The sequence below is a fragment of the Rhincodon typus genome, chromosome 1, assembly GCF_021869965.1.
Source record: "Rhincodon typus isolate 14 chromosome 1, sRhiTyp1.1, whole genome shotgun sequence".
NCBI classification, from domain to species: Eukaryota; Metazoa; Chordata; class Chondrichthyes; order Orectolobiformes; family Rhincodontidae; genus Rhincodon; species Rhincodon typus.
Window position 1 is genome coordinate 79,059,254 of NC_063332.1, and position 11,328 is coordinate 79,070,581.

The 11,328-nt window shown below is 42.6% G+C and overlaps 2 protein-coding genes across 4 annotated transcripts in view; one reads left to right on the plus strand and one right to left on the minus strand.

Moving 5' to 3' along the window:
* The window catches only part of LOC109921826 (tyrosine-protein kinase Tec-like), an 86,523-nt gene extending 78,916 nt beyond the window's left edge, over window positions 1–7,607 (minus strand). The window contains exon 1 of the mRNA XM_048599947.1: window positions 7,467–7,607. Within this exon, the coding sequence (XP_048455904.1) occupies window positions 7,467–7,607 (141 nt within the window). The remainder of the gene's footprint in view (window positions 1–7,466) is intronic.
* Window positions 7,608–9,412: 1,805 nt separating this feature from the next.
* corin (corin, serine peptidase) overlaps window positions 9,413–11,328 on the plus strand; it is a 331,902-nt gene continuing 329,986 nt past the window's right edge. For 2 of the 3 annotated variants that reach the window (XM_048597932.1, XM_048597938.1), the window contains exon 1: window positions 9,417–9,542. In XM_048597932.1, the coding sequence (XP_048453889.1) occupies window positions 9,474–9,542 (69 nt within the window). In that variant the 5' untranslated portion in view covers window positions 9,417–9,473. Of the gene's footprint in view, window positions 9,543–11,328 lie in introns of all 3 variants that reach the window. The other variant, XM_048597970.1, reaches the window with a different exon arrangement.

An 11,328-nucleotide genomic window follows, 5' to 3' on the forward strand; every position in this document is an offset into this window, starting at 1 on the left:
CTGCCTGGCCTGCTGTGTTCATCCAGCTCTACACCTTGTTATCTGGGATATTCATTAGTCAGTTTAAACCCAGTGATTTCCAGGTTTTACTGAAAGGGGCCAAAGTGTGAGAAACCAAATTTCACCAGGAGGCAGTTAGCATTTTAAATATGTTAATAAAGCTGAAAGCCTCAGATGTTACCTGCTTTGCAGATTTAACTGTGGTCAGGCAGTTTCTCCAAATCTTAGAAACCTGACAGCTGTGGCCATGTGCTAACAACCTGTGGGAGAAGCTAATGCAAATGTCTCCACAGCATTGCTTGTGGACTAGGAGTGATAGAAGTGGTTCCTTTAATCTTGAAAATTCTCCGCATTCAGAAAGCCTCACACATAAACTCTCCCCACCTTAGGATCAGACGATGATTGGAACTCTTCTGGGATTGACCCATCCATCTCTCCAGACTGTCTCTGAGGATTGGAACCCATCCTTCCCTTCAGGGTATCCTGTTTGACTGGAAGCCAAACCTGTCAACTGGGATGATTTTTCAGCAAACGTCTCAGGCTGTGGAGTTAAAACTCAGCAATATGTGTCCACTATATGCTACCTCCACTACATCACTTAGAACATCCAGCCATTCCTACTCCCACCACCTCTGAAGTAAAAACAACCCAAACGCTTTTATCTATCTAAGACAGAAGGTGTAATCATAATTCTTGTAGTTTACTAGCAGCTTCAAAAGTGTATAAAAGAGTATTTGTACTTCAATTTGCATAGACATTATGTGACTGAGACAATGAGGTCTGTGTATTATCACAGATTAGGCTAATGACTCCAAAGTGGATAGTACTGAAGATATTTAAGTGGAAGTCCCAGACCTGCATGTCTCAGCCAGCTATGAAGCTACTGCTTCTGAACAGTAAAATTTCAAAGGCCCACAGACAAGACAGCTATTTATGCAGCAAGCTAAGTTGTGAAGCAATGAAACTGGGGAAAGAATTGGTTTTTTTTATTCACTCGTGGAATGTGGGCATCATTGGCTGGCCAGCACTTGTTGCCTGTCTCTGGCTGCCGTTGAGAAGGTGCTGGTGAGTTGCCTTCTTGAACTGCTGTGGAGGAACAGCAATTTATTTTTAAGTCAAGATGTTGAGGGGTTTGAAGGGGAACTTGAAGGTGGCGGTGTTCCTATGTATCTGCTGCCCTTGTCCTTCCAGTTGGAAGTGGTTGTGGGTTTGGAAGGTGCTGACTGAGGATCTTTGATGAATTTCTGCAGTGCAGCTCGTAGATGGTACACACTGCTGCTACTGAGCGTCAGTTGTGGAGCTGGTGGACATTTGTGGATATGGTGCCAATCAATCATGCAGCCTCGTCCTGGATGGTGTCAAGCTTCTTGAGTGTTGTTAGAGCTGCACTCATCCAGGCAAGTGGGGAGTATTCCATCACACTCCTGACTTGTGCCTTGTAGATAGTGGGCAGGCTTTGGGGAGTCAGGAGGTGAGTTACTGGCCACATTATTCCTATCTTCTGACCTGCTCTTGTAGCACTGTGTTTATGTGGTGAGTCCAGTTGAGTCTCTGATCAGTGCTAACCCTAAGGATGTTGATAGTGGGGGATTCAGTGATGGTAACACTAATGAATGTCAAAGGGCAGTGGTTAGATTGTCTCTTATTGGTGATGGTCATTGCCTGGCATTTGTGTGGCATGGATATTACTGGCCGTTTGTCAGCCCAAGCCTGGATATTGTCCAGATCTTGTTGCATGTGAACATGGACTGCTTCAGTATCTGAGGAGTCACGAACGGTGCTGAACATTGTGTAATCATTGGCGAACATCCCCACTTCTGACTTTAGGATAGATGGAAGGTCATTGATGAAGCAGCTGAAGATGGTTGGGCCTAGGGCAATACCCTGAGGAATTCCTGCAGGATGTCCTGGAGCTGGAATGACTGACTTCCAACGACAACAACCATCTTCTTATTTACCAGGTATGACTCCAACCACTGGAGAGTTTTCCCCCTGACACCCATTGATTCCAGTTTTGCTAGGGCTCCTTGATGCCACACTAGATTGAATGTGGCTTGATGTCAAGGGCTGTCACTCTCACGTCACCTCTGGAATTCAGCTCTTTTGTCTGAACTAAGGCTGTAATGAGGTCAGTGGCCCTGGCAAAATCCAAACTGGGCATCAGTGCGGATGCTCATCCCATTGCCATTGTGGAGTGAGTGTGCAAATTGGATTGATTACAGACAAAATGGTTATAAAATTACAGTCTCTTAGCTGAATAAATGTTGTCTGAAATGACTGTAAATACTGGTCTCACTTCCAGATGATACTACTGGCAACAATCCATACCGAGCCTAGTGACAGAGAAGCTCTGTAAATCAATATTGCAATAATCACAAACACCGAGACGTTTTATGTACTAAATGAGCAAGCAGCAGATTTTCTCCTAATGTAAATGGATAGAAGTAATTTTGTGAAATTTTCAAGACTTCTGATGAGCTGTCTGAGCAATTAAATTGTTGAAGCAAACAAAAAACAAATTGCTGGTGAAACTCTGTTTGGCAGCATCTGTGAAGAGAAACCAGACTTAACTTTATGAGTCCAGTGACCCTTCTTCAGTTCTTTTTCTTTTTAAGACACTTCTGTTCTGAAGAAAGGACACCAGACTTATTAACTCTGTTTTCTCTTCACAGGTACTGCCTATTGTTTCTCCAGCAGTTTTTGTTTTTGTTTGTTTCACATTTTCAGCACCCACAGTTCTTTGCTTTATTATGAAAATTTGAAATTTCACTGTTTAAGGGTATAATTGTCTTCAGATTTTAAAGATTTCTTCTTTTACTTTTCCATTGTATTTTTCTCTCTTGATCCAAACTTCCTTTCCCTCTTTTAATTTCTTTATCTATCCAATTTGATTTTACATTCACCCATGTGTAAGTTACATTTCACTCTCAGTCCTTGAGTAGTTAATTTCACAATTCTTCAACTTGATTGGGTAAGGTGATACCTCTGTTCACTGAGATTGCAGGTGCCCAGTTTTCTCAACTGTGACAGAGTCAACTCACATTCTCAGCAACTAGACATGCAAAAAATATTATATCCTAAATCTCAATCCAACTATTAACAAAAACATTATGCAGTTCACTTTTATAGTACAGTCAACTTAACATATAGCTTTCCATGCAGCTGGAGTTGTACAAAACCAGTGCAAAGCCGTTGCTGTTGCAGTTGCTTACCCCTGGCAGCGTCACAACTTTATCTTTCATGTATTTGGGTGTCCTGTAACTGATACTTGCCATACTGCCTCGCTTGTCCGCCTTCCACAGGGACCGTTCCCTCTGGGACACCCTGGTCCACACTTCCTTCACCCCCAACAGCTCCCCACAGGCCTATGCCACCTTTCTCTGTAACCGGCAAAGATGCAACACCTGCCCATTTACCTCCTCCCTTCCCAATATCCAAGGGCCCAAACATACCTTCCAGGTGAAGCAACACTTCCAAGAATCTAGTCTACTGCATTCACTGCTCACAACATGGTCTCCTCTACACTGGGGAAATGAAGCGTAGACCGGGTGACCGCTTCACAGAACATCTACATTCTGCTCACATAGAAGACCCTGAACTACCTGTTGCCTGCCACTTTAACACACCACCCTGTTCCCTGACCAACATCTTTGTCCCTGGCTTGTTGCAGTGTTCCAGTGAAGCCCAACGCAAGCTGGAAGAACAACACCTCATTTTCCGCTTGGGGACTCTGCAGCCCTTACTTAATATCAAGTTCAATCATTTTAGGGGCTAAACTCTCCCATAACGCAACTCTCTACCCCAAACTCCAGGCCTTGTCAACACATAGCCTGCCATTACATATTGCCTATTGTTAGTCGCTAATAGTCCCCATTAACGATTATTCACCCTCCCAGCAAGATTGGTATCAACTCTTTGTCCAACTGTTCTTCTCTTCTTCTCTCTCTTTAGGCTCTATCCTATTGTTTACTCCCTACCCCACCCACCTCCCTATTTTCTGTATATAAACTGACGTTTTCCCAGCCACCATCAGTTCTGAGGAAGAGTCACTGGACCCGAAGCGTTAACTCTGTTTTTTCCTTCGCAGATGCTGCCAGACCTGCTGAGCTTTTCCAGCAACTGTGTTTTTGTTCCTGATTTACAGCATCTGCAGTTCTTTCAGTTTTTATACTGCCAATATGTTTTGGTATGCATTGCAGTTTATTGAGTGGACATATACCCATATCTTTACTAACTTTGCCAGGACTTGTTCAAGACAAGTGCTGAGGGGTCTTCCATTCACAATGAAGAGAGTTTCAGGAGGGTAATGTGCATCCGTATTTTTCACTGGGGTAATTGGTTGCCTTTAGAAGAAGTTTAAGGTATGAAATCGACATATCAACTGGTCTACATAGTTATTTACTTGCATGAATAATGCTGACAATTATACTCGGATATAATCTTGGGTTTATTTGGTACCAGGAATGAATATGTGAAGTCTTCTTTTCTAATTGTAGCCCTAATGTTTGAGCAACAGCAGGTGTTTTTTGGAATACTCTGCTTATTATTTGTCAAGATATTTTCATAATTTGTAGAAGAGACATAGAATGAATACATGTGCACCATGTTCATTGGTGATGTAATGTGATCGACCAGCAACCCTATTCATAAAACATGCATCAACAAGAATGATTTCCAGAACTAAATAGGTGCATGGAGATTTTATTACAGAGTGATTTGTAATGCAGTGGTCTGATTTTATGCTCAAACTTTTATTTGCTTGAATGCTTATGCTTCCTATGAACAATGCTTGGAAACTTTTATGATGTATTAGCCATTGAAAGACCGGCAATAACATCAACCATATATGTAGCAGGTGCTCCACGCCCCTTAACTTCAACCAAAGATCTAATTGTACAATTAAATGTGCTCAAAAATGGGGATAAATCATGTAATATTTAGCAGTTCAATTATCTATTGAATAAATATAATACTTGTTAGTGTCAGAATTTTACCAAAAGCACACATTCCATCACTAACATAACTGTCTCATAATTGAAGCACTGATGACGTCAATGCAATTTAATAGTTTATTATTCAGAAAATAATCCCAGACATGTATCTTCTGTATGTTAAAAAATTATGATATTTGCAACTATTGCCTATATCAAATTGTTTTTGTTATTTTTGCACAGAGAAATAAGACCAATCCTGTTGATTCTTTTGTTTCAATCTTAAATATATTTGTGTATTCTTGCAAAGAAAATTATGTACACTGTGTTCAAGAAAAAAAGTAGCTACAGCTGCTTGAAATGTTTTTACAATTAACAATATTGATGAAATGTATATAAATAATGTATAAAATGATCCTTTTAACTTTTGTTGAGCATTTGAAAACAGTTCTCAGGCATTTATGATTTCATTGCAAACACTTCAGAAGGATGTGCAAAAGTCATAAATGATAAAACAGCATTTTGTCCATTTATCTCATTCCTCTGGTTTATTGATTCTTGATTTTCACCTGTAATTTTACTTCCAATAACCGATTGTTACTCTTCATTAATTTGCAGCATAAATTGTGGATTGACAATCGGTTAACAGACAGAAATCACAATGTAGACATAAATGGGCCATTTTCAGGATGGAAGGATGGGATTCCTCAAGTGCAGTGTTTTCAGTTGGGCCACTGAATATATTCAAGACTCACACAAATTTTTGATTGAGAAGGGAGTCCAGGGATATTAGAAACAGGCAAGAAAGTGGAGTTCAGACCATAGTCAGATCAGTTATAATCTTATTAAATGATGGAACAGGCTCAATGGGTCAAATGGCCTACTTCTGCATTTAAATCTTATGAAGTTATGATTTTCTAAAATTTTTAACATCCTTTCTAATGCCTTTATATCCTACCTAAGATTTAGTATCCAAAACTAGACATAAGACTCAAGGTGACCCCAAACCTCTGATTCTTTTCATGTTGATCATAACTTACTTTTGTTCTTCATACTCCTATTTATAAAGCCCTGGAACACATGTGCTTTCTTAATCAGAGATAGTGGGAACTGCAGATGCTGGACAATCTGAGACAACAAGGTGTAAAGCTGGATGAACACAGCAGGCCAAGCAGTATCAGAGGAGCAGGAAGGCTGACGTTTCAGGCCTAGATTCTTCTTCAGAAAAATCTTAATCACTTAATCACTTGCTTAATCTGCCTTTCTTTGTTTGTCAACATGTACCCCAGGTCTGTCTGACCCTGCCTGCCTCCCATTAGAATTTAGCCCTTATTTTTTATTGCCCCTTTTTGTCTACCAAAATGAATCGCTTCACACTTACACAGTGAATTTCATCTGCCACTTGTCCACTCATTCCACCAGGCTATCTTTGTTCTCCAGAAGTCTATCACTATCCTCCCCACATCTCACAATATTTAGAAGTTCGTCTTTAATTTTTTAAGTTGTGCCTTGTGAAACCAAGTCTAGAACTTTAACATATGTTTGGAAGAGTAGGGGACCTAACGTTGTCTCCTGGGTAACCCCACTATAAACCATCCTCCAGCCTCAAAAACAACAGTTCACCGTTGCTTTCTGTTTCCTGACTGTCAGCCTTTTGTATCCATGATGCTGTTTTATTCCCTGGACTCTAACTTTGCTGGGAAGCCTATTATGTGGCCCTTTATCAAGTATCTTTTGGAAATCCATGCGCAGAACAACAACCACATTACCCTCATCAATATTCTATCACTCATGAAAAAGATCTTAGCGAAGAGAAGGCAACAGATGTTAAAGCAATTAATATTTATTTACAGAAGTGCAGATTATATGCAACAGTTGAACATCAATGCCACTGAAGTACCTTCAGAAGGTTTCTTTTACCTTCTCCCAAGACTGTAAAGTTGGAGACTTTCTTTATTTCTTCATTTTTCTGCCTTTATATTCCATGTTTTGGTTTGTTTTTCTGTGTTTTAACATGACGCTGGACAGTGGCGACACTGTACAATACTTTTCATGGTATTTTGTAACAAGATACAAGTCACAATAAATAAATCAAATCAAGTCGTTATATCTAGGTGCAGGCCTGACTTCTACAGCTGGGGTGGAGACAGCCTGCTAACTGTTAGAATCTGATGATGTTGTAGGCTTTAACGGGGTTCCATACCAAAGGAAGGGCAGGCAATGTCTAGAGTATCCTAGGGCTCCTGCCTGTCATTCCTCCTCCTCTGGGTACCTGCTAACACCACCCTGTCTGCCTGGACAGATGCAGCAGTTGGAGTGAAGTTCTTCCCCCAGTTGTGTTGATGTTGATGCTGATCACTTGGGGCTAAATCAGCCACTGAGCATTCCGCTGGATCTGCCTGTCCCTAGCAGCCATCACCATTTCCATGGAGACAGCCAAGAGCTCGCGAGCTGATGCCAAACAAAAGTGAGAAAGGAGGAGGAGGGACTCCTCTATCTTTTGCTCCAGTCTACCAGTGGCTTTGGCACACTTGCCTGAAGATCACATGCCTCTCTCTGCAGGTTGACTATGTTGCTTATTGCTGAGTACAGGGTTATATCTTTTGCAAGGAGCTCAGCACATGCCTGGTCTCCTGCAGTCCTCTGGGTTTCTTCCTCCACTGACTGTAGACGCATGTCTTGCAGGGGGCATCTTCTGAAGGTTCACAGTCTTCTGCCTCAGTGTGGTGTAGTGCAGATAGGCTCAGGCTGTAGTATCTAATGCAAGGCTTGGTGCTGGTGCATGCAGAAGCGAAGAGAGGAAATGAGTTGTTGAAGATGTAAAGTAGGTAATGCAAATGAATGTGTTTGCCTTCATGCTGATCTGAGAAGAGTGGAATACAGTGCTGCTTTCTGCGTTACTGGCAGCCCACCGTCACGGGAATGGGCCTGGTCTTCCACAGCCAGCTCGTTCACTCTTTCTTCAGAGTGGCTGAACATCCTGATGTTGACCAGCCCCCAGTCAGTCTTTGCTCTCTTAACCTGGTTGATGGTTAGATTTCCCTCTAAAGAGATGGAGAAGGATTGCATATGATGGAAAGCAAACTGCAGGAGCTGTTTCTGAACATACAGAGTCATGTGAGGTGCTGAGGTATCCCCAGGAAGTGAGTAGGAAGTGCAGTGGGCAAGTCAAAGAGTTGGGGCTAATGTAAGATCAGTCATGACTGTATTTACTGGTGGAGCAGGCTCAAGGGCTGAATGGCCTACTCCATAAGACTGGTTCTTTTGTTCTTCTTATGTTCTATGAAGGGTTAATGATTTGAGAGGATGGGCTAGGTAGTGCTTGGTACACATCATGCACAAGCTGGTGAGGCTAGCTGGTTATGATGGTTTGTGGGTTACATGTGCCACGGCACAGTCAGACGGAGTGATGACCCTGTGAGGCGAAGGTGGCAGAGAGAAGATGGTGCCGCTCATCTTTTTGTGGAGCACAGGAGGTCAGTGATTGACTTCCTATGCTGCGTGCTGTCCCTTTTGTGCAGGCCAGTCACACAGACCCATGCTGTGATCTTTGCCCAGGCTGTGTGGGTCTGATGGGACATCATCCTGATGCGATCACACTGGAAGGGGATGGACATTTTTTCATCAATGAGTCCAGCAGCATGTGGACAGCAGTACACTAAACCTGGGAGTCATCTTAGACTTTTTGACAGACATTTCCCAGGTTCTGGGAGGTGTGTGGGGGTAGTGGTGGTACCATTGCTGGCTGAGGGGATGCTCCTATCTTGCAGTGAGTAGGGTCCAGCTGGACTTTAAATATTACCCCAGAACCTTCAGTGCCACGGCCAGCAACGAGAACTTCAGGCTCAACATTACCCGCTGACTGACGCTTTTGCCCAGAGAGGCTGAGAGGCTCATATGGAAAAACTCACAGTGGACATGATGGCTATTCAACACACTCACCACTGTACTTTAACTTCGAAGTGAAAGCTTTAGCCCACAATATTCCAACAGGAGCGTGCGCCCAATGAATACAAACTTAGAGTACAAATTACACCATTTCTTCAGGGATAGTCTCAGTGACCACTGTTGTTTTATTCAACATTATCTAAAAAGTTTTTGAAGCGCCCAAGTTTGTGTCTCCGCAGTTCTGAAACCGTGAAGTCATTCTCAAGTACATTTGCAATTTACCCTTGAACATCCACGGCTCTGGACTTCAGATATAGTTCTCCTGTTAACTTTGTCTTTTTGTTATTTGATCACTGAAACATTCAGTGAAATGTATTTGTGAATGCCATTTCAATGCAGTTTCAGTGTTGTTTTCCTGTGAGGTTGTTTCTGGATTGTGTTGACTGGTGAGCAGCCTTTCCCAGCGTCATGTTGCTTTAAGGAGGCTGTCAATACAAGTTTGCGGGAGGGCTTTCCTTTTTTTTCATTCCCGTCCCGAAATGCCGAGTTTTGTGAGCTCAGCGTGAGCCTATTGAAATTGAGTACAAGTGAGATTTCTCAAGCAGTCTAATGTGGAGAGGGAAACAGTGATAGCAGGATACAGCCTGTCTTACAATGTTGACAGCGCAACAACGCGCTGCTCTTAAACCTCAGGAGCAGTACCAGCAAGTCAGCACGAACAGGGTAAGGGACTTAACCGGGGACACTGTGGGCAGCACCAACAGTTTCAGGCTGCTTTGCCTTTTTTTCAAAAAAGAATTGTTACGCGCCTGTTTTATTTTCTCAAAATGCCAGTTGCACCACCGCATTTCGGCAGGAACTGGAAATTACTAGGCTTGTAGAGTTGCCCGATAACGAAGCAGCTTAACTTTCTTTTTCAGTTGCGTTTTAAAGCTTTGTTGTTTGTTGATATCAGGTGAATTGCACCAAGGACTTTAGCTTTTCTCACACCATCTATTCAATTACCAAAAATCAAATACAAATTGTACATCTGTAGTTAAATGGCTTGCTAAGTCTTGGAGTGTTAGATCAGTACATACATTTAAACTCTGACAGATGTAACTTTCAATGTTTAAATGTATCAGGTCCAGAAAAGCGCAGGTATCTTTAGTAAATGTGAGTTTGTTAATGGTAGGTGTTGGTTCAGTGTTGGTGAATGAAGTGCCTCTGGTTGGAAATGTTCAATCCCGCTCCAGGTGCTGCTATACGTTTACAATCTCTCCTTTAGACCCTTACCACTGCTCTCCGCCAGCAAGGTGAGTACACCGAAATATTATTGAAAATGTGGCGACTAACTCATTCATTTTCTGTACTTGGTTATCTGAATTTGCATCAGATAATGGGATAAAGTGGAATGAATAATAGTCACTAAATAGACCTTGATTTGTACTGTCTTGTGTGCTACATGAGTGGGTGCAGTGTTTAGTTGAAATATTTAAAAAGATTGTTACTAATAGTGGAATTTGCACTGTGTTTAAGCTTCAGGTTGAAGGCGAGATCCGATGTGACGATTTAATTTTGTTTTTCTGAATTCCCATTTTGTCCAGGCCGTCTCTTTCTTGAGCAAATTCTGCTCCAATCAAGTGTAAAAGTAATTCTCTCTGTACCGTGCCGGTGACTTCAAAATCACAAATTATCAACTTCTCTGATGCTTCTCTTCGCTGTGTCGCCCACTTCGACATTCCGATCCTGCGCATTTATTGTCCAAAAAGAAACGATTTTAGTCAGTCCTGTTGTATCAGTCAAAGTTTGAAATAAACTTTCTCAAGACTCTGTCCTCTGTCTCTGAAACACTACTCCGATCTAGCAGTGCTAAACGCTCCATCTTCCCGGAGTGATGTAGTGTGGACTGACAGAGCCGTGCTCCCTATACGCTGCTCCCTGGGGGTTTCATGCTGCAGTGATAGCGTCCCTACCCCTGAGCCAGGAGGCCTGGGTTCAAGTTCCACCAGTTCCAGAGGTGTGTGTTAACATTTTTCAACAGGTTGATCAGACTCTGTCAGCTGCTCCCTTCCCTGCGAGGGGTCCCACTCGGTTATTGTTGCCCCATTGTGTGATTACAACAGATCAGTGCCACGATCCATCCCTGCAGATCAAATTCCTGACAATTTGCTGCTAGAGTAGGAAAAGCAAGTGCAGTTTTTAAATAGGTAACCCAGAAACTGGATTTCATTCCTGAAGTAGATTCCCAGGATATATAGGTCGCTGGCACGGTCACCATTTATTACCCAAAATAAATCCAACAAGAACTGTGGACGCTGTCTTCCCACAGATGCTGCCAAATCTGTTCAGTTTCTCCCGCAATTTCTGTTTTTGTTTCAGCATTTATTCCTCAATGCCAGCTGCAACTACTGCAGTTCATATGGCGGGTGGAGGGGGGAATGGGTGAGGGTAGGAGGGAGCGGGTGAGGGGTGGAGGGGTGTGTGTGAGGGGCGCAGGGAGGTGGAGGGGGCGGGTGAGGGGTGGAGG